The sequence below is a fragment of the Mesocricetus auratus genome, unplaced genomic scaffold (genome assembly GCF_017639785.1).
Source record: "Mesocricetus auratus isolate SY011 unplaced genomic scaffold, BCM_Maur_2.0 Super-Scaffold_100047, whole genome shotgun sequence".
NCBI classification, from domain to species: domain Eukaryota; kingdom Metazoa; phylum Chordata; class Mammalia; order Rodentia; family Cricetidae; genus Mesocricetus; species Mesocricetus auratus.
Genome location: NW_024429224.1, coordinates 5,385,057 through 5,407,423, shown reverse-complemented (window position 1 = coordinate 5,407,423; position 22,367 = coordinate 5,385,057). Strand labels below are relative to the sequence as shown.

At 46.0% G+C, this 22,367-nt stretch overlaps 1 protein-coding gene and 1 non-coding gene across 7 annotated transcripts; both read right to left on the bottom strand.

Moving 5' to 3' along the window:
• Window positions 1-503: 503 nt before the first annotated feature.
• LOC121136083 lies at window positions 504-604 on the bottom strand. The gene has a single exon (XR_005873213.1). It is a non-coding gene; the product is annotated as a small nucleolar RNA U13 (small nucleolar RNA).
• Window positions 605-1,610: 1,006 nt separating this feature from the next.
• Rabepk (Rab9 effector protein with kelch motifs) lies at window positions 1,611-20,950 on the bottom strand. Of its 6 annotated transcripts, none has more exons than XM_040735678.1 (8): window positions 20,760-20,950; window positions 18,034-18,092; window positions 14,829-14,986; window positions 11,598-11,750; window positions 7,088-7,249; window positions 5,632-5,781; window positions 2,290-2,439; window positions 1,611-1,914 (listed from the first exon to the last, which is right to left on the bottom strand). In XM_040735678.1, exons 2-8 carry the CDS (start codon window positions 18,084-18,086, stop codon window positions 1,631-1,633), a joined length of 1,110 nt encoding a protein of 369 aa, XP_040591612.1. In that variant the 5' UTR covers window positions 18,087-18,092; window positions 20,760-20,950; the 3' UTR covers window positions 1,611-1,630. The 6 variants fall into 6 exon arrangements, with proteins under 6 accessions (XP_040591612.1, XP_040591611.1, XP_040591615.1 ...); XM_040735677.1 differs by lacking the exon at window positions 20,760-20,950 and adding an exon at window positions 20,435-20,739; XM_040735681.1 differs by lacking the exons at window positions 5,632-5,781; window positions 20,760-20,950 and adding an exon at window positions 20,435-20,740.
• Window positions 20,951-22,367: the final 1,417 nt, after the last annotated feature.

Here is a 22,367-nt window from a genome sequence, read left to right as displayed (position 1 = left end):
CTATGTATGTGTGCTTGTATAGCCTGGTCTGTTTGTGGGACCCCTGGCAGTGGGACAAAGATCTAGTCTTGGTACATGAGCTGGCTTTTTGGAGCACATTCCCTGTAGTGGGATGTCTTGTTCAACCTCAATGCAGAGGGAGGGGCTTGGTCCTGCTTCAACTTAATGTGCCAAGCTTTGTTGACTCCCTATGGAAGTCTTACCCTTTGGGAGGAGTGGATGGGGAGGAAGTGGGGGAGCAAGTGGATGGGGAGGAAGTGGGGGAGCAGTAGGAGGGGAGAGAGGGGGAACTATGGTTGGTGTGTAAAATTAATTAAAATTAAAAAAAAAAAGTTGACCTTGTTAGCTTCATGCTGGGTCAAGGGGTGAACAGGAAAGACAAGGCATCTTCTTTGTCCTCCATTGCTAGCACTCCTTTAAAAAAAAACAAACAGATCAGGGTCCCAATATATACACTAGACTAGGATTAAAGGCATACAGCACCATGCTCCGATGTTTTTTCTGTTTAGATGAGTAATGTGCCCAAGTCTGAACAAGGTTAAGGGGAGGCACACGTCATCAATGGCATGAGCACCCAATCATGCTTATGAACCAAAAAAACGATCTCACACCCAGCTTTTGTCAGTACTTTTTTTTTTCAAGTTCAGATAATCTGTATGAGTGGTTTGCCTGCAGAGTATCAAGGCATAGGATCCCCTGGGAAGTGGATTAGAAACAGTTGCCAGCTACAAGTGGGTCCTGGGAACTGAACTTGGGTTCTCTGTAGGAGCAGTGCTCTTAACTGCAGAGCTATCTCTCTAGTCCCTTGTCTGCACTTTTTAAAAAATGACTAGCTAATGCATATTGCAGAAATTCCAATTGATAAATGTTTACTCCAATACCTAGTTTGATTATCTGGAGATTTTATTGCTGGTAAAACTTTATACTGGAATTGTCTGTAGTTGGTTATCCAGTTACCGAAGTTGGTTAAGTGAAAGATGAAGACTTTGTGTGTGTGTGTGTGTGTGTGTGTGTGTGTGTGTGTGTGTGTGTATCCCTTGACCCAGCATGAAGTAAACAAGGTCAGTTTTAACATTTGACTGGGCTTTGACCCACAGACTTAGTTACACTCCAGACCTGCCTAAACACTTGCCTATTGGTGGTTTTGAAGCAAAAAAAAAAAAAAGTGTGTGTGTGTGTGTGTTTCAAGACAAGGTTTCTCTATGTAACAAGGAACAAGGCAGTCGGATCTCTGTGAGTTCAAGACCAGCCTGGTCTACAAGAGCTAGTTCCAGGACAGCCTCCAAAGCCACAGAAAAAGCCTGTCTCGAAAAACCGAAAAAAAAGAAAAAAGAATCAACCAATCATCCATGCATCCAGCATGCGAGTAGACACACACTGTCACAACAGACACGCAGAGGTCAAAGGACAACTTGTAGGAGTTGGCTATCCATCATGTGGGTTCCTGGGATTCAACTCAGGTCATCAGGCTTAGGAGGTTTAGGGGTAAGTGCCTTTATCTGCTGAGCCTTGCAGGCCCCGTGCACGGCACTCATGGTTAAGAGAATACGTTGTGCCAGGGATTTGGCAGTGTGACTCACAGAGGCCTCACTTTTGTAAAAAGTAACAAATAATAAAAATGTGGGCTTTATTAGTCAACTACAGTCACAATGCAGTCGTCATAGATCTCCCCTTCGGTATTCATCCCACCGAACACGAAACAGAGCGACATGTTAGTCTGACTTTCCTCACCACCCTGAGCCACGTGTACGCCAGCAGCGCCCGTTCTCTCAGCTTCACAGTTGAGAATGACAGAATCCGAGTCTTCATTCTCAGAGGTGGACGGCACTGGCCATGGGATGACACACATGGAGTGGTCCAGTCGTCCAGGAGGTAGGAAAGGACCAAACTGAAGGGAGGTCCAATGCTGCTTTTCTAATTAGGAGGGACAGACACAGATGTTTCCAGAAACAGTCAGTGATTTTCTGCATTAGTTAATCCACAGAGGAAATAAAGGGAAAACCAGGCTGGGTCACACAGTGTATATCTGTAATTCCAGTGCTCAGGAGGCACAGGCAGGAGGATTGCTGCCATTTTCAGACTGGCTGGGCTACATGTTTTTCTGAGGGGATTGTTTCTTAAAGGTTTTGAGACAGGATTTCTCTGTGTAGCCCTGGTTGTCCTAGAACTCAGACATCCTCCTGCCTCTGCCTCAAGTCCTGGGATTAAAGGCACCACCATGGCTCGACAAGATTCTGGATCACTTTTCTGCTTGTCTTTGCTTAAAGACCAGGAGTGTCACCTGCTCACCTGTGTGATACTTGTACATCGTGTTCAGTGCTCCAGTGGGAGTCATTCCTCCAAACACATACACATGTTTTCCCACAGCCACAGCAGCATGGGCAGCGCAGGCCGCTGGAACAGCCCCTGTGGGACTAAGCTTCTGCCATTTCATGTTACCTGTCACAAGAAAGAGTTTTTTACATGAGCTAAAACATGATTCCAAAACTATCTGCTGCAGTTTGCAAAATGATTATTGAGGGTCATCCACAGGGAAGTGTTTTTTTTTTGTTTGTTTGTTTCTGGGGTTTTTTTGTTTTTTGTTTTTTGTTTTTTTTGTTTTTTTTTTTTGTTTTTTTTTTTTTGAGACAGGGTCTCACTATGTAGCCCTGGTCTGGAATGCCCTATGTAAACCAGGCTGGCCTTGAACTCCTGTCTCTACCTCCCAAACACTGGGATTAAAAGGCATTCAACACCATGCCTGGGCCACAGGGATCAATAAGAAGTAACAGAGAAAGGTTAAGTATGCAGAACTGTTTTTGAGAGAGGGCAGTTTGAATTATTCTCTGATCTGAAATAAAGGATCTACAGTTTTAAAAAGCATCTCATGAGAATCTCCTCTTTAGAGTATGCTGGGAAACATTGAAACCTTTAAAAGAGATGAAATCTTTAACTGTTCACTGTCCAGATAGGCAGGGTTGTGAGTGTGTGTGCATGTACACAAATATGCAGGCATACATGCCCATATATACGTACGTGTTTTAAACACATTTTTAAAGACTGATTTTTATTTTATGCATGTGTACGTTTTGCCAGGATATTCGCCTGTGCAACACATGCATGGTTCCCCAAGGAGGCCAGAGGAGGGTGCTTCATACCTTGGACTGAAATTACACTGGCTATGAGCTGCTGCATGGGTGCTAGGAATCAAAGCCAGGTCCTCTGGAAGATGCCAAGCCATCTCTCAGGCCCCCAACAGCAACTTTGCAAGTGCTGGCCAGAATTTGCGAACTCAGCCCTGTGAGTTGCTGTCACTTCTGTCTACATCCTCTCTTCTTATAGACGAACATGCAGAGTGAGAGGGGGACAGAGACCGACCAGGGTAGCTTAGAAGGGGCACAGTCGGTCATACTGAGGCTGCAAGGTTGTGTCCTCGCTCATGCATCTTGCTGACTCAGCACTCATTTCCAACACTTTTTGCCGAGATGTCTGCATGCTTTTGAAGGAACACTCAAAGGATATACATACATTAGAGACTGTTTGGGAAGTAAGAAAACAATAGCTAGGAAACACTTCCTCAGCACAGGAAAATGGGCAGTCTTAGACAATTATCAGCCCAAGGGCTGGAGAGCTGGCTCAGTGGTTTAGAACACTGGCTGGTCTTCCAGAAGTCCTGAGTTCAATTCCCAGCAACCACAAGATGGCTCACAACCACATGTAATGAGATCTGGTGCCCTCTTCTGGCCTGCAGGATTACATGCAGGCAGAACACTGTATACATAATAAAATAAATCTTACAAAAAAAAGAAAAAAAAAAATAGCCTGGCATGGTGGCGCACGCCTTTAATCCCAGCACTCGGGAGGCGGAGGCAGGTGGATCTCTGTGAGTTCCAGGCCAGCCTGGTATACAGAGCGAGTTCCAGGACATCCAGGGCTACACAGAGAAACCCTGTCAGAAGAAGAAAAGAACCTGTGAGACTGATGTCAGCCTAGTCTACAAAGTGAGTTGCAGGGCCACCAGAGCAGAACAACCTTTTCTCAAAACAGCAACAAGAACAAACCCTGTCTTTTGGGCTGCATAGGTAGGTAAAGAGAGAGAGGGAGGGAGGGAAGGAGGGAGGGAGGGAGGGAGAGAGAGGCAAATGGAGGAATCCCAGCTAGTGAGCTTGCTTTGTAAGGACTCAAATCCTTTGCATGGGAGTTCTTGTGCCTTCTGCCCTTCCTGCCATTGCTCTGTAGCCTAGAGCCAGGAAGACCTCGCTCATTTATTCATCTGTCCACTCAAGAGCAGACAAGTGCCTACACGATGTCCAGCAGACTGCACTGAGTGCTTGCAACACACAAAGGAAAAGAGGAAGTCCCCACCCTTCGGAGCTCACAGCCAGAGACTCAGAAGAGAGTCCAGTCTTCAGAGGAGAGAATCTTCAGGTTCTCTCTACCTGTCCTTTTTGCAGGGCTTTTGACCACGCAGCCTAGCAAACATGCAGTTCTGGTCATCTACCTCCACCATCTGGATCAGAAATGGGGCAAGAGCCAAATCCTAAAGAGCTCTAGCTGGGGACACAACTGTAGGAAGAGCCATGGAACGCCGTGCCGGAAGAGGTGACAGCGCCACACAAACCCTAAGTGTATAAAGGGATGCCATATAGAGACGGAGAAGACAGGATACGCCAGGCATTCTCTGGTAAGATAAGGCCATGTAAAAACACATAGAATAGTAGTTATGGGTTAATAATTAATAGAGAGCTAGCCAATAAGAAGCCCTAGTTATCGGCCAACAGTTTATACATTAATATGAGTCTTTGTGTATTTATTTGGGGTAAAGCAGCTGTAGGAGCAGGTGGGACAGAAACCTCCATCTTGACATATTGGCCTTGAACTCACAGAGATCAGTCTGCCTCTGCCTCTGCCTCTGCCTCAAGTGCTGGGATTAAAGTCTCGTGCCACCACCACCTGGCTAGAAATTTCTTATTCTTAATTATGTGCATATATGTGTGTGTCCATGGGCTCTCTGCAAGAACAGTAAGTATTTTTAACTGCTGAGCCATCTCGATAGTCCCAATTGTTTATTTGTTTGTTTGTTGTTTTTGTTTTTTGGTTTTTCAAGACAGGGTTTCTCTGTATTGCTTTGGAGGCTGTCCTGGATCTCGCTCTATAGACCAGGCTGGCCTGGAACTCACAGAGATCCTCCTGCCTCTGCCTCCCGAGTGCTAGGGTTAAAGACGTGTGCCACCAACACCTGGCTCCAATTGTTAATAATAGTTTTTCTTCTTCCTTTTCTTCTTCAGGTCTGTCTGTCTGCCTATCTACCTGTCTAATTCACTTATTTAGTGTGTACACTGTTTTGCCAGCTGGTATGTCTGAGCACCACCTGAATACGGTGCCTATGGAGAACAGAAAGGGCAACAGACTCTGGAGCTGCTGTTACTGCTGTGTGGGTATTGGGAACCCAACCCAGGTCCTCTGTGCTTCATGGCTGAGCTATCTCTCCAGCCTCATATTCCTTACTATTCAGGCCATACTTCATGGAATCTAGGAAGGACTCTAACAGCTACTCAAGTTACCAACACACAAGAGCAAAGATGAATTCTTTCCAAGAACATTTTAAAGAGTTTTGAACTCATGAGCCCCCTGATCCTCTAACATACTTACTTATATCAATGCAATGGAGATCATCAAAGAACTTGTCCCCTGACAAGCCTCCATGGATGAAGAGTTTTGTACCAGCTGCCACCATCACATGGCCATGCCGAGCAGATGGAGGACTTCCATGTGTCTCTGGCTGAGACCACATCAAAGTGTCTACAAAAGTAAATGTGTTAGCACGAGGTAGCATGCCTCTTCAGCATCTCCCAGAGCAAAGATGCTCTAAGAAGGAAGTGACCTTGGAATCCTGTCTCTGACTTACTAGTCAAGTAGATCTCAATCCTACTACTCAACCTCTACTTGGACACATCCAGGGCTAGAGACTGCAAAGTCAATAATCTAGCATGCTGGTCCTACAGTCTGAGTATTAGGGAGCCAATCTTGCTTTGGATTGAAAAAATATATTCCTTAAACACTAACCCAGAACTGTCCCTAGGTTAAAATACAGGTGTCTACTTCTTTTTTTTTTTTTTTTTTTTTTTTTTTTGGTTTTTCGAGACAGGGTTTCTCTGTGGCTTTGGAGGCTGTCCTGGAACTCGCTCTGTAGACCAGGCTGGCCTCGAACTCACAGAGATCTGCCTGCCTCTGCCTCCCGAGTGCTGGGATTAAAGGCGTCCGCCACCAACGCCCGGCTTACAGGTGTCTACTTCTGTAAAAATCCACTGAAGATTTTTTTCTCTCTCTCTTTCGTTGTTGTTGTTTGTTTTTGAGAGGTACAGGAAATCAAGTGCAGAGTATTTCACATACTGAGTATATGCTTTATCATTGAGCTACATCCAGCCCAGAGTAACCATCTTTTTGTCATTGTTTTTTGAGATAAGGTCTCACTAAGTAGCCAAGGCTGGCCTGGAACCATGTAGACTGGGCTCATCTTGAATTCACAGAGACCTGCCTGCTTCTGCCTCCAAGTGCTGGGATTAAAGATGTGTGCCAATCCACACAGCTTGATTTATGTTTTTAAAACATAGCTGTATCCTCAGCTAGGCCTGATCTCTCACCTGCTGTGATTATAGACACATATCTGTTATCATGCTTGGTTTGTGCGGTGCTAGGAACAAAATGTGGGTGGGGTTTGGTGCATGCTAGGCAAATACCCTACTTAGCTCAAAACCTTTTACTTTAACTTTTGTTTTTTTGTTTTTGTTTTTCGAGACAGGGTTTCTCTATTGCTTTGGAGGTGATTTATTTATTTATTATGTATACAGTGTTCTGCCTGATGTATGTCTGAATACCAGAAGAGGACACCAGATCTCATTACGGATAGTTGTGAGCCACCATGTGGGTGCTGGGAATTGAACTCAGAGTCTCTAGAAGGGCAAGCAGTGAGTGCTCTTAACCTCTGAGCCATCTCTCCAGCCTTCAAACCCTTTCAAGTCCCTGTGTCCTGTATGAGAGATAACAAAGGCTGAGGTGGCCCTGACCAGGTGAGCAGCCCCAAGACCCCCACACGCCCAGCCCATACTTGCGTCAAATACATGCAACTTCACGTCCTGCACAGGCTGGGCACCTCTCTCTCCTCCTCCAAAGACATATAGCTGGTCTCCAATGGCTGCTGATGATGTGTGGAATGTTCTTGGGGATGGCGGGGAGCTGCTCACTTCTGGTGTGGTCCAAGTTCTGGTTTCTAGTCCAGAGAGAAAATAACAAGACCTAGGCTGAGGGTCTTCTGGCTTTACTCTTAGTTTTATGAGGTTCTGGGGACCTGCACCAGGGCCTGATAGGCTTGCATTTCACCACTGATGCACAACTGCAAGCCCCAACTGTGACCCTTGGCAGGCTTAGCAAGGCCACCTCTGTACAGTTAGTCTCTAAGGAGCACGGCGGGGCACGGCAGGACACAACTTTAGGCAGAGAGCTCGTACTCTCCAATGCCAAGGAAGAATACAAAGACATCAGAGGTTGTCCAGACAGACCAAATTCTCCGGCGATGAGAAACCTTAATTTCAATGAGGAGTGAGATCGGTATCGTGTTTGCTGACAGCTCTGCCTCTGCATTTTGGAGCCCAGTGTCTACTAAAATACATTCCCACTAGACACCTGAGCTCAAATGTGCCAAGTTTTCTAGAAAATATGTCCTAAAAAAGAAGACAGACTAGAATGATGGTTAAGAACACTGGCTCCAGCTCCAGTTTGAACAGTTTTAATAACACCATGAGCTGTGCCTTTTCTACTATTCTGTTTGAAATAAAAAACATGTTCAGAGTTTCTTTCCTTTCAAAATAAAACATGAATGTTATAGGAACAGATACACTAATTCAGCACCTTCTCATGCAGGGCAGTGGGCCTGGGCCGTTGTGGGATATTTGTATACTGTGTGAAGATAGATTATTGTGATTGGTTTAATAAAGGGCTGAACAGTCAAGAGCTAGGCAGAAGATATAGACAGGACTTCTGGGCAGAGAGAAGGAAGCAGGAGACAGCCAAGGCGTGAGGAGACACAGGGAGACACGGAGAGGAAACAGGACGTGCTAGACAGAAGGGAAGTAACACCACCACGTGATAGAACGTAGACTACTATAAATGGGTTAATTTAAGCTATAAGAGTTAATTAGGAACAAGTCTAAGCTACAAATCAAGCTTTCATAATTAATGAAAATCTTGTGTCTTTACAATCAATAATAATTAAGAAGTCTCCATGCCATTATTTGGGAGCTGGTTGGTGGCACAGAAAAGGACTCATTACGCTGAGCTCTTGGTTCATCCCACGGTGCTTACTCACCCCGAGAAACGACCAGAAGCTGTGAAGGCCTACGGAGAGAGGAGCAGTCAGACTCCCACACTAGTTCCACAACAACTGAGCAGTGTTTCTTGTTGGAAAAATTCTCTGCCTTTTGCAAAAGATCTGCATTCAGCATACAGAATACTACGTGGGGCACATGTATGGTGATACATGTGGGGGCCAAGCAAGAGCGTGCAGATGGAAAGGGCCTCAGCCTGCACCAGAGCAAAACGATCCCTCTCTAGAGCTCAAATCACAGGAACTGAATCCTGGGTATGGCGGCTCAAGCTTGCAACTGCGGCACTCACGAGAACGAGGCAGGAAGACAGAGAGCCTGAGCTCTCCAGCAAGACTCTATCAGCAAGAACAAAACAAATAAAGAACATAAGCAGACTTTTCTGTCCTGCCAGCCAGTCCCAAATAGCCACACACAGAGTTATTAATAATCATAAATGCTTGGCCAGTGGGGCACTCCCAGCACTTGGGAGGGAGAGGCAGGTGGAACTCTGTGAGTTCGAGGCCAGCCTGGTCTACAGAGAGAGTTCCAGGATAGCGTCCAAAACAATACAGAGAAAGCCTGTCTCAAAAAACCAAAACTAAATAAATAGTAATAAATCCTTGGCCAAAAGCATAGACTTGTTTTTTTTTTTTAAGACTTTTACTTATTTATTATGTATATAGTGTTCTATCTGCATGTATCCCTGCAGGCCAGAAGAGGGCACCAGATCTCATTGTAGATGGTTGTGAGCCATCATATGGTTGCTGGGAATTGAACTCAGGTCCTCTGGAAGAACAGTTGGTGCTCTTAACCTCTGAGCCATCTCTGCAGCCCCAGCATAGACTTGCTTTAACAAGCTCTTATAACTTAAAGAAGCCCATTTCTATTAATGTATGTGCTGCCCTGAGTCTTGTTTACCTCACCTCTGTGCTTCTCGTGTAGCTTCTTCTGAGTCTGGCTGGTGATCCCTGAGACTCCTCCTACTCCTCCTTCCCAGCATTCTCTTAGTCTGGTTCTTTCTGCTAACCTTATCCTGCTTACAGGCCAGCCCTCTTCTTTATTAAACCAATCACAGTGTAAAGGAATATTCCACACACACACACAAAATCAATTTCTCTGACAGAATCTTCCCAGAGTTTCACTGTTTTGCTTTTGTTTTGAATCTTGATAGGGTTTGACTATATAGCCCTGGCTGGCCTGGAATTGCCACGTAGGCCTGTTGACCTCAAACTCATAGAGATCTGCTTACGCCTGCCTTCCGAATGCGAGGATTATAGGCGTGTACCTCTATGGGTTTTTGTTTTGTTTTTAAATAAACGCCATCACCCAGAGTCAAAAAGACATGGTCTGTAGGAGGAGCCCTGGGCTGAAGAGCACACACACACACCCCACCACCATCGTTTTAAAGGAAGATTTCCAGAACTGATTTCTACTTTTCAAATTCTTCTGGATCAATACAGCAACTAACAGAGAGTAATATTAGCTACTAATTTAAATCTTGAACAAGTTCGCAAGGAAGGAACTTTTAACATCCCAGAATGACAGGAAAGGATTTTGCTCAAGGTCATGGTGAATAGCATCACGGACCTTCATAGAGGCAGGCATGTACTCTACTATTGTCTACACTCCGGCCTGATCCGAACTGTCAACCATCATACTCTAGCACAGAATGACCCTGAACTTGTGATTCTTCTGTCTCAGCCTCCCAAGCAGCTGAGATATCAAGCCTGTACCACCAGACCCAACTTAACAACCACATTCTATGATGGTGTTCCAGAAAAAACAGCTTCAGTATAGACCAGGAGGATGGTGAAGTGTCTACTTTATATTCAATTGTGTTCTGGACTCTAGGAACAATGAACAAATCCTTAACCTCAAAGCATTGACATTTCAGTCATGGTGGTGGCACACGCCTTTAATGGCACTTTTGGGAGGCAGGGATAGGTGGATCTCTGAGCTTGAGGCCAGCCTGGTCTACATAAAGGGTTCCAGGGCAGCCAGGGCTACAAAGCGAGACCCTGTCTCAAAAAACAAGACAAAATATATTTTGTTAAAAAAAAAGGCATTTAAGGCCAGGTGGTGGTGGCACCCACCTTTAATCCCAGCACTTGGGAGGCAGAGGCAGGCAGATCTCTGAGTTTGAGGCCAGCCTGATCTACAGAGTGAGTTCCAGGACAGCCAGGACTACACAGAGAAACCTTGTCTCAAAAGAAAAATTAACTAATTAATTAAGTGAAAAAAGCATTTACATTCCAGAGAGGGAGGGCAGGGAGGATGACAAACACTGAGACCAATCAAATGGACATCTAAGAAGACACTTTTCAAACACTACAGAGAAATTTCAATACTTGACCCAAAAGAAAATGCGGTCCTGCCGGGCACCTTCCACGGCACACTTCTGTAACTCCATCACTTGAGATCACGTCATGAGTCCCGGGCCGTCCAGGTGTGCTTGACTCTTGGGACCCACACAGAGAAAGGAGGCAACGGCTTGCACAAGCTGGCTTCTGGCTTCCATGTGTACATCACAGAACCTGTATAATCTCCTTGACCTCGTTTACACCACCAATGCCCGGCTAATACACATACATTTTAAAAGGTTAAAAAAAACCTAAATTCTTCCCAGCACTCAGGAGGCAGAGGCAGGTGGATTTCTGTGAGTTCGAGACTAGCCTCTTCTAGAAGAGCAAGTTCCAGAACAGCCTCCAAAGCCACATAGAAACCTTGTCTCAGCCGGGCATTGGTGGCGGACGCCTTTAATCCCAGCACTTGGGAGGCAGAGGCAGGCAGATCTCTGTGAGTTCGAGGCCAGCCTGGTCTACAGAGCGAGTTCCAGGACAGCCTCCAAAGCCACAGAGAAACCCTGTCTCAAAAAAACCAAAAAAAAAAAAAAAAGAAAAAAAAGAAACCTTGTCTCAAAAAAAACCACACACACACAAAAAAATCCTATTTCTAATCCCAGCACTTGGGAGGCAGAGGCAGGCGGATCTCTGTGAGTTCGAGACCAGCCTGGACTACCAAGCGAGTTCCAGGACAGCCTCCAAAGCCACAGAGAAACCCTGTCTCGAAAAACCAAAAAAAAAAAAAATCCTATTTCTATGAGTATAGGAGTGAACCCCACTCTGGTAAATAAATATATTGTTTTCCTTATAGCGTTGAATATCCTCATTATATGAGGTTGGCAATTCAGATGTACGGTAAAGTAACTGCATTCTTATGTGTGTGATAAAAAGAAAATAACCTCTGTCTACTCACCAGGATCCAAGACTTGTAGACAGTTTCGATTTCCTGACTGGTCCGCACCCCCAAACACCCAGATGCTGTGAGGGGTGCAGGAGGGGATGAAGCTGGCGTGCTCATACCGAGGCAACAGACCTTCCGTGGTGGCCGTGTCCCACTGCTGTGTTCCTAGAAAACATTTCCCCAGTGCTTAGACTGGGGCTGTCACTGGTATTCCGGCTGACAAACTTGGGAAGGAGAGTGAAAATAAGAGTGTGATCATAAATGACCAACCACCAAGTCTTTAAAGGGAGCATGGCCACTCGGGAATGTTCGCTAGTCCACACTTGCAGGCTGCCTGCCTGGTCCACGGACCCTCTCTCATGGAAACTGTCTCCATTTTTCCTCCCACAGAGTCCAGGTGACATATGCATAGCATTAACCTTCTAGTTGTAACTGACGGGGTCATGTGGATCCAGTCTCCACTCTCTCCACAGCCTGAGCTGCTATTTTTTGCCCTTAGATTCTGAAACGCACTCCTGATACCTATATAAATCTCAGTTTCCCCAGCCCCATTATAAGTGGCCCGACTAAGTGATCTCTGGGCAAACAGAGTATGATGCCTAAATCAATTAATTGTTTTAGTTAGCAAATACTAAGCTAGGACCATGTATCATGTTGTTAGCTAACCATGACTGCATACGAAGTCGGTTAGCAATCTCTATGTAATAGGATACTGTGGTCCAAATGGCTTTGCTAAGGTCATCATCTGGTAACTTGTAATGAAGATGGTAATTGAAGCTGGTACGGTGGTCCAGGGCCCCAGTGCTTGGGAAGTGGAGGCAGAGGGGTTGTGAGTTTGATACCAGTCTGGGCTACACAGAGAATTCTAGGTTAGCACGAACTGCATAGGAAGAAGCTCTCACAGAGATATAACCGAGGCAGAGCGTAAGCTCCTTAAGGGCTGGGGGTAGAGATTCAAGTTCCTGGACAGTATAAGCAGAGATTGGGCAGCTCCATGGGTAGGAACTTTGTGGATAGGTGACACTTCCAAGTCTAAATAACTGTTGCCACATAGTCATGCAGGAGCACAGACATCAGACCTCCTAAAACTATTATGAGAAGCCCAACATGGCAATTTAGAATCTTCTAATTATATTCTGTTTCTCATTTGTGCATATGTGCACACATGTTTGTGCCACAGCACCTGCATGGAGATCAGAGAACAACTTTTGAGAGTTAAGTTTCTTCCTTTCACCAAGTGGTTTTCAGGGATCAAACTCAGATGAGGCTGGGCAGCAGGCACCATTACCTGCTAAGCCATCTCTTCAGCCTCATTTCTGTTATTTCTATCTTGAATCATTCACCAATCAAGTGTGCATGTAAAAACTGACATAGTTGGGGCTGGAGAGAAGGTTCAGTTGTTAAGGGCATTTGCTGATCTTGCAGAGGACCCAAGCTCAATTCCCAGCATCTATGCAATGTTCCTGGCCTCTGTGGGCATTGGCACTCACATGCATATATCCCCAGGCAGACTCCCCCTCCACACACACATATTAAAAACAGTAGCTGGATGTTGGTGGCGCATGCCTTTAATCCCAGCACTCGGGAGGCAGAAGCAGGCAGATCTCTGTGAGTTGAGGCCAGCCTGGTCTACAGAGAGAGTTCCAGGACAGCCTCCAACCCTGTCTCGGAAAACAAACAATAGAATAATGTAAGAGTAGTTACTGCAGAGTGCCCAGGTTCAGTCCCTAGCAGCACGGTAGCTCACAACTCTCTTTAATCCCAGTTCTAGTGGCTTCAACTCCTTCTGTGGTACACATATATACAGTAGGTACTTTCTTAAAATAATTTCTTAATCCAATCATCTCTATTTAAAAAAAAATTAAGGCAGCTGGGTGGTGGTGATGTACACCTTTAATCCCAGCACTCTGGAGGCAGAGGCAGGTGGATCTCTGTGAGTTCAAGGCTTGCCTGGTCTATAGAGGTAGTTCCAGGACACCTAAGGCTATTCAAAGACACCCTGTCTTGAAAAACTAAATTAACTAATGAAATAATAATAAATAATAATAATAAACCAAATCTTTACAAATATGACAAAGTTGTTCTTTAATCTCTGTGTGCTAGGCACATGTTTAAAATAATAAATGTAATAAAAATATTAATACTTGAACTGGGTGTGGTAACACACATCTTTAATCTCAGGTTCTAACATTTTGGAGGCAGAGGCAGGTACATATCTGTGAGTTCAAAACCAGACTGTTCTACATATCTAGACTAGCTAGGGCTACACAGAGAAACCCTGTCTCAAAAAAACTAACACACACACACACACACCAGAAATGTTACATGGCCATAGTCAAACATGAATGTGTGTCACCAATCTTCAGTTTTTGTATACCAGTATAGCACATAGTAATAATTTCACAGTTTCTTCCATCCATCCATCCATCCATCCATCCATCCATCCATCCATCCATCCATCCATCCAAATACAAAGTGCTTGCTCTGTCCACATGCTCTGGCAGTGGCTGGGGATACAATTATGAGTAACACAGCCTCACTGTGTTTCTGAGGACCTTAAACTCTTGTGGGAAGTACAGGAAATAATCACATGTGGTCAGACCTGCGAGGGGGAAACGGGAGAGCACACACGAAAACCAGAGTTTGAGCATCCGCTTCACATAGACCAGTGAAGGCGAGACGACCAGAGGTTCAAGGGCATCCTCGGCTACATGAGTGCAAGTCCAGCCTGGGCTACATAAGACCTCTTCAAAACAAAGTAACACTCGCACTGTGTAGGGAGTCACCATAGGGGCAAGGAGACCTGAATGAAAAAGATTCACTAGCTGGAAAGGAACAATGACAGGGCTTGATGACTAACTAGAATGTGGACAGAAGACAGGAGAAAGGAGAGTCATGGATGTCTCCTGGAACAGTTGATAGCCAATTTCCAGGTTGCCAAGGCTCGATACAGACTCTTCCCCAGCAATGACGTATGAGCAGGTGGGTATGTGCTGGAGGTCAGCCGAGACCTCAGGCCAGAAAAGATATTCCTCTCTGTAAGAGGAAAGCCCTGCTGTCTGATATGAGTTGGTATTATTACAATCATTATTGTTCTGAGACGGGGCCTATGTTTTCCTGGTCTGGCACTTCTATATAGACCAGGCTGGCTTTGAACTCCCAAGGCTTGTCTTGCCTCTGCCTCTCTGGTTCTGGTTTTGAAAATGAGTTCCACCACACCCAGCAGAGCAGTGTTGATCTTACCCAAATCCATGATGTGCACATCTGAGAAGCTTTGGTTTGGATTTGCTCCCCCTACGATGAAGACCTTCCCTCTCTTGGCATCACCAATTGGGGGTAAATAGGAGCAGCTGTGGCCAACTCGAGGGCAGGGTTTGTCTCCAGGTCGAGTCAAGGTGTACCTGCCAAAGGGAACACACATTCACAAGTCCTGTATGAGAATATTCTTCCGTTCCTCACAAAATAGTCACCAGGATGAGAGGTCCGGCACACATACTGATGCTTTAAATTTTAGTTACTACTATTGGATGTGAGCATGCCCATGATGTGTAGGTGCAGGTGTTGAGGTCAGACAAAAGCTCCACAGAACTGGTTTTCTCCTTCTACCTTTATGTGGGTTCCCAAGATTGAACCCAAGTCACCAGGCTTACTGGGGTAATGCCCTTACCTGCTGGCTGTCTCACCGGCTCCACACTGATATCTCAGTTATGTCCAGAAAAGTGTCATTTCCTGACACTTCACTCGGTAGTCTCTGGCTTTTCAGTTTTGACTGGACTTTGACTCCTATGAGGCTCTGAGGTAGACAGGGGAACTGACCTGTGAGATTTCCACTGGAGTGCCTTCCCACCATCAGGATGGTGTTATTGTGGTCTGTGGGTTCAGACATACCAGGTTCAAGTATTGCTTCAGTGCTTTCTACATGTGTGGTGTTTGGGGGGGCCACTCAACCTTTCGGACCTTAGTTTTCTCTATTATAAAACAAGGGATTGTTGCCAGGCAGTGGAGGCACATGCCTTTAATCCCAGCACTCTGGAGTCAGAGTCTGAGTTCAAGGTAAGCTTGGTCTTCAGAGTGAGTTCCAGGACAGCCAGGGCTGTTACACAAAGAAACTGTCTCCAAAAACAAAACAAAACAAAAACTGTCTCCAAAAAAACAAAACAAAACAAAACCCCAAGGACTGTGATAGTTTTTACCTCCAAAGGGGGCTGTGAAGACTCAAACAGAATTTGCAAGGACGCAGGGAGTGACTCAGTAAACAATGGCTAGGGCATTATCATATCCATAGGGACACCCATGATGCCAAGGTCCTAGTTAACAGCCCAGTAGAGAAAATTCTCAACAACTCATGGATTAAGTCCCCTAAGGATTATATAAAATCCATTAAGTCTTTTCAGGCTTGGAAAGCTCAACCAGGTGGAACCAAAACCTAGAGCTCACAAGCTAAATATAGGGCCAGGCATTCCCCACTACATTTATTTTGATTTTTAACAGAAAAAAAAAAGCATTTCAAGCTTCCTGGTTGGAAACAAATCAACCAAAATTTAGTTTAAGACAGGGTCTCAAGAAGTCTAAGCTGGGGCTGGAGAGGTGGCTCAGCGGTTAAGAGCACTGACTGTTCTTCCAGAGGTCCTGAGTTCAATTCCCAGCAACCACATGGTGGCTCACAACCACCTTGAATGAAATCTGGTGCCCTCTGCTGGCATGCAGGCAGAAGATTGTATATGCAATAAATAAATAAAATATTTAAAAAAGGAGTCTAAGCTGGTCTTGGGACTCCAGATAGCCCAGGATGACCTTAAATTCCAGATGTTCCTGCCCCCACCTCCCAAATGTGGAATTACAGGTGTGTCAGAGCACACAATGAATAACAGTACCCAGCTAGTCCCCAGGCCCTGTCTTATTTGAGCTCTCTAATGTTGGCACTCCTGACCCCTCCCACTCCCTGCATTCTTTCCAGAACCTGGCTTGTCCATCCCTCTTCCTCTGGGTGTGTCCTCACCTTCCGGCAGCTGTCTCCTTTGCTCTCATCGTTCTCCACCAGCCCCTTGGAACTCTCAGAACCCTAGTATCCCTTTCCTGCACTGTTTGTTATTTGCCCCGGTGCTTCCTATGGACGCCCAACTCTGTCATTATCAGTGATTTCGGGATCCTTCCTCTGACTGCTCTGACATTCGGATTTGTGTGTCCCTTGCCCTGAAGGACTGCTAACCATGTCCCACGTACACTGCTCACAAAGCAGCCACCTTTATGGAGGCCCACTAGTCATCAGTACTATTACTGCAGCTTGAGTTTAACAACTGAGGAACAGAGGTGTAAAGAAGTTCAGAGTTTGAGCCTTGCATTCAAGAACAGATAAACATCTAGAAAGATGCTGAATGAGACAGCATCCTTGCCTTCACAGCCCTCAGGACCAGTGGGTAAAAGGCCAGCTTAAAAGCTTCATGAATATCTCTTCCATTGTTTTCACAGCCAAAGAAAAGTTTTAACATAAAAGTTATTTCTGTCTTTCTTTTTTTCTAGACAGTATCTTACTCCATTTTCCAGTCTAGCCTTGAACTCCAAGTGACCCTACTACCTGAATACTGGACAGCCTGTCTCAAAACAAAACAAAGCCTATCTTGGTGGCCATGCCTGTAACTCCTGCACTTGGGACGCTGAAAAAGGATTGCTGAAAGTTAGGAGCCTACCTGAGCTACATGAGACTCTGTCTCAACAACAAACAAAACAGCAAAAGAATAAGTAAAGACATTTGAGGTTGGACGCATAGGCAGAAACAGATTGATAACACAGGGCTTTGTTTAAGGGGCCTGCTTTATCTTGTTGTTCAGACCTGGGGATCAAGCTGGATATTTACTCTAGAGCACATCTCCAGCACATGTGGGATGGCTCTGAAGCAAGGCAGGTTGTGTGGAAGTGGGCATGGAGGCTCACCTGGAGTCCTTTGGGAACATTGTACCTCTCGGCGACATTCTGTGAGCCCCTCAGTGCAGGTCAAACTCCATCACCTGCTCTGTCTCTAACTTCACTACAGAGGGACTATCTGCCTTTGGACTTCCGGAGCCTACACAGCAGCCATTGATGTTAGCCAGTGTGAGCTGTTGAATGTAGGGTTTAGCAGACAGCCAGCCAATGAACACTGAAGCCAGTCTAACCCAGATTCAATTGCTTGCAACTTGAAGAATGACTCACAGCTCAGGCGGGGACCTAAGAGCTGGGGCTGAGGGTGCCAGATGGCCAGCGCTTTATTCCTCCTGGCAAACAGATTCTAATAAAACTAACAGCTGCTCTGTGATAATTATTGGCCCCATCTTTCCTCTGAAGACCTCCCCAAACAGTCTGAGTCCAATTACCACAGTTTCATTGCAGTGATGCTCAAATATGTTAGTAAACTACACATATAGGAAGCAAAAACTCAAGTTCTTGTGTGTCTGAATCCTTTCTTACAGACCATGTAGCTTTCCTGGGCTTGTCTCCAGGCTCCAAGACTGGTAGCTGCTTCATGATGCCCTATGCAGGAGAGAGGAAGGCAGTGTTCAGGATTCTTCCTATAACACAGCAAATCCAGTTGTGCCCCTCAAAAACCTCTCTTAGTCCACTGTGGAGGAGCTCCTTGGTAGAGCACTTGCCCAGGATGAACAAGGCCCCGGGTTGAATCCCAAAACTGGGAAGGAACAACAACTAACCCACCAAATCTTTGAGGTTGAATGTTCTAATTTCTGGTAAATGTGGATCAAAATTAGCACACGTATGGGATAATCCTTTTTGTTTTGAAATAAGATCTCTAGTAGCCCAGGCTGACTTCAACTCTGGGCAATCCTCCTGTCTAAGTCTCCTTGGTACTGGAACTGCAGCCACTATATCCAGCTTTTTTCTTTCCTACGCCCCTCCCCCCACCAGCCCAGTGACAGGGCTCAGACCCAGGGTCTTTTTTTTTTTTTTTTTTTGGTTTTTCGAGACAGGGTTTCTCTGTGGCTTTGGAGGCTGTCCTGGAACTCACTTGGTAGTCCAGGCTGGTCTCGAACTCACAGAGATCCGCCTGCCTCTGCCTCCCGAGTGCTGGGATTAAAGGCGTGCGCCACCAACGCCCGGCTCAGACCCAGGGTCTTATGCATCCTAGGTATCTAACTTGAGCTACAAGCCCCAGCCCTTGACACAACACAACTACTCAAGTTTTTCAGCTAATGTTTTCCATCTGTCTCTGAGATTCATGAGGGAGGGGCATATACCAAAATGTCAGAGGTCTTTATTAAAGACGAAACAGGCATGGGGACGGCAATAAGGCAGGGAATACAAGTCAATCAGAACAATGTACAGCACATACATATGACAATGCCATAATGAAACACATTGAGTTTTTAAATTATGTATTTATGTGTATTGGTGTTTTGCCTGCATGTATGTCTGTATGAGGGTGTTGGATCCCCTAGAACAGCAGCTACAGACAGTTATGAGCTGCCATATGGGTGCTGGGAATTGTACCTGGGCCCTCTGGAACAGCAGCCGGTGCTCTTAACAGCAGAGCAATCTCTCCAGCTCCCCTACACACACTGTTTTGCAGGCTTATTTAAAAACTCAATTAAGAAAGCCAGTGGGAGGCAGAGGCAGGCGCATCTCTGTGAGTTCGAGACCAGCCTGGTCTACAAGAGCTAGTTCCAGGGCAGCCTCCAAAGCCACAGAGAAACCCTGTCTCCAAAACACCCCCCCCAAAAAAAAGAAGAAAGCCAGTGGTGGTGGCGGCGGTGGTGAAACAGCAATGGCCACAGCACACACCTTTAATCCAGTACCCAGGAGGCAGAGGCAGGCGGATCTCTGTGAGTTCGAGGTCAGCCTGGTCTACTGATCGAGTTCCAGGACAGCCTGCCTGCAAAGCTACAGGAGAAGCAACCTTGTTTCTTATCTAAATTTAAACTGGAAAATAAAATTAAAAAAAAAAAAGAAAAACAAACCAACAGATAAAATAAAATAAAAACAAAAGAGAGAGGAGAAAGGAAAAAAAAAAGTCCATTTCAAAGGTTCCTCAAAGGAACTTTCCCTTTCCAGTCTCTAATTACTGCTCCTGTCTCAGGGATTAGCCAGCCTCCCACCCCCAAGCCCGCAGGGAGGCTAAATTAGAAGGACTTGGGCTTGGATTCCTTATATGGCAATATCTATTTAGCCATCATTATTACAGGAATCATTCTAAATGTAATTATCTTTTTTAAACTTATTTTCTCACTTTTTAAAAAAATTTATTTATTCATTATGTACACAGTGTTCTGTCTGCATGTTTGCTTGTACACCAGAAGAGGGCACCAGATTGAATTGTAGATGGTTGTGAGCCACCATGTGGTTGCTGGGAACTGAACTCAGGACCTCTGGAAGAGCAGCCAGTGCTCTTAACCTCTGAGCCATCTCTCCAGCCCTTTTTCAAACTTATTTACGTACTTACTCAGAGACAAGGTCTTATGCAGCCTAGGTAGCCTCGACTCTCTATGTAGCCAAAAACAACCTTGAACGTCAGATCCTCTTGCCTCCACCACCCAAACGCTGCGATTTCAAGCAATTACCACCATGCCTGGTTTTATGCCATACTGGAGACTGGACCCAGGGTTGTGTTCTCAATAGGTGGGCACTCTGCCCCTTGAACTACACCCTCAGACCCTTGAATGTAATTATCTATTTAAAAGTCTGTAGTCAGGCAGGCACGGTAGTGCCCTACCTGACACTTGGGGGGCTTGAGGCAACAGACTGACATAGAGGACAGCCTGGGCCACATGTGAGACTCTTGTCTCAAAATAATAGTAAAAGTATCTAGACTAGATTCTAAAATCCTAGCATGTCCGACCTTCAGATTCATTCTGATAACTTACCAATGGGCCCGCGGAGAGAAGTAGGGGAGTTAAAGAAGAGATGCACCGGTGAGGTCCACCTACGGCCTAGGCTACTGACCACAAGGTCAGAGCTCAGAGGGGCCGGCTTCGCAAGAGCCACCTCCTTTACATCTTCTCCCCCGGCCACATCTCCGCGAAGAAGCCAGGATCGGGGAGTAATGGCTGCCTGCTTTCCGCTAATGCGGCCGGGCGGAGACCAGGGACACGGTCCCTTCCACCCAGCTAAGGCACACTTTGTGAGAGGAAGGGATCCTCTCTCCTCCAAGTGACCCCGCCCAGAGACCTCCAGCCCAGCACCAATTACCTGCCGCAGCCTTGGCTTGTTGCTGGACGTAGCTCCACCCACAGGGCGGAGCTTGGGAGCCCGCCCCCTTCCCCAGGCCCCGGAAGCGCGTCCAGGCCAACCGCTCTGCGCCTCCTCGGTCTTAACGCAGGCGGCGGCCACTCCAAACTAGCCAGTGCGGCCAGGAACCCTGCGTGCTGGTTGGCATGCCGTTCGATGGCTCCAATTCCTTGTTTAGCTCTTAAAGGACTAACGGAGTTTGTTACAGCAGTCGTTACAGCAGTGGTGACTTCTGAAGGGGAGGTGTGGCCTGGAACTCATTATGTAAACCAGGCCCGCCTTGAATTCTGCTGCAGCCTCCTGAGCGAGGTTATGTGCAAGCTCCACTCTGCCAAGCTTTGCCTGTGCAGGCTTGAGGCTGCTTCAAGCTGTGGCGCTTAAAGTCATTTCCTTAGTTGCCCTGGGTGGTTACAGTGTGTTCCAGACCACAGGCCTTTGCTTCATAGGCTGGACCAAGAGATCAAACACAGAGGACAGCTAGGTCCCACTGTAATGGGTGAGGGATAAAAAGTTCAGAGGCCGGGCGGTGGTGCCACACACCTTTGATCCCAGCACTCGGGCAGCAGAGACAGGAGGATCTCTTTGAGTTCGAGGCCAGCCTGGTCTACAAAGCGAGTTCCAAGACAGCCTCCAAAGCTACAGAGAAACCCTGTCTTGAAAAAAACAACAGCAACAACAATAACAACAAAAAAGCTCACTGAGACTGTATGATCTTGGAGAAAGTTATTAATACTTTGGATGTCTTCCCTTTGCAACGTATTATTCCTAAGATTTCTATAGGGTTTGTGGCCAGTTATCTGGAGGCCCAGAGCTGGACCTCTGTAAAGGCCGTGATTATTTCTATCTATAAATGAACTACCCTCTGTCAGCATTTTCATCTGCATAATCTCTGATCTATGTCCTAGCTATAAGTGCTCCATGTTGTTCCTAAAACAAAGGTGACTCACCTGTGCCTATGTGTGATCAGAGTACCACACTCTTTTTTTTAAAGATTTATTTATTTATTATGAACACAACACCCTGCCCCCATGTATGTCTGCACATCAGAAGAGGGTACCAGATCTCATTACAGATGGTTGTGAGCCACCATGTGGTTGCTGGGAATTGAACTCAGGACCTCTGGAAGAACAGTCAGTGCTCTTAACCGCTGAGCCATCTCTCCAGCCCCAAGTACTACACTCATGCTCACTAACTACCATCAGAACTCAAAACAGACTAGAAACAGCAGAGCTACTGTGATGACGGAGTTTCTGTCCCAGCCTGATCCTGCAGCCTTTTAGTCCTAAACACACACACAGAGGATCACGTTAATTATAAACTGTTTGGCCAATTGCTCGGGCTTCTATTGGCTAGCTCTCTCTTAATTGTTAACCCATTTCTATTAAATTATGTATTGCCATGAGCTGTGGCTTACCCCTAATGCCCCGGCAGGTCACTCTGGTGGGATGGCTACATTTCGTCTCCCCTGGTCACACTATGTACCTTTTCCCAGCCTTCTTCTAGTCTGATAGCCCACCTATATTTCCTGCCTGGCTACTGGACAATCAGCGTTTATTCCCAACTACTAAG

What these genes read in the sequence shown, in the direction of transcription:
- Rabepk (XM_040735678.1), bottom strand. Translation starts at nt 18,086, where the DNA reads ATGAAGCAGCTACCAGTCTTGGAGCCTGGAGACAAGCCCAGGAAAGCT. An exon ending in TCTACAAGTCTTGGATCCTG is followed by an intron (nt 7,250 to 11,597) that starts GTGAGTAGACAG and finishes TCTCTGGACTAG; the next exon opens with AAACCAGAACTTGGACCACA. An exon ending in GATGTACAAGTATCACACAG is followed by an intron (nt 1,915 to 2,289) that starts GTGAGCAGGTGA and finishes CCTCCTAATTAG; the next exon opens with AAAAGCAGCATTGGACCTCC.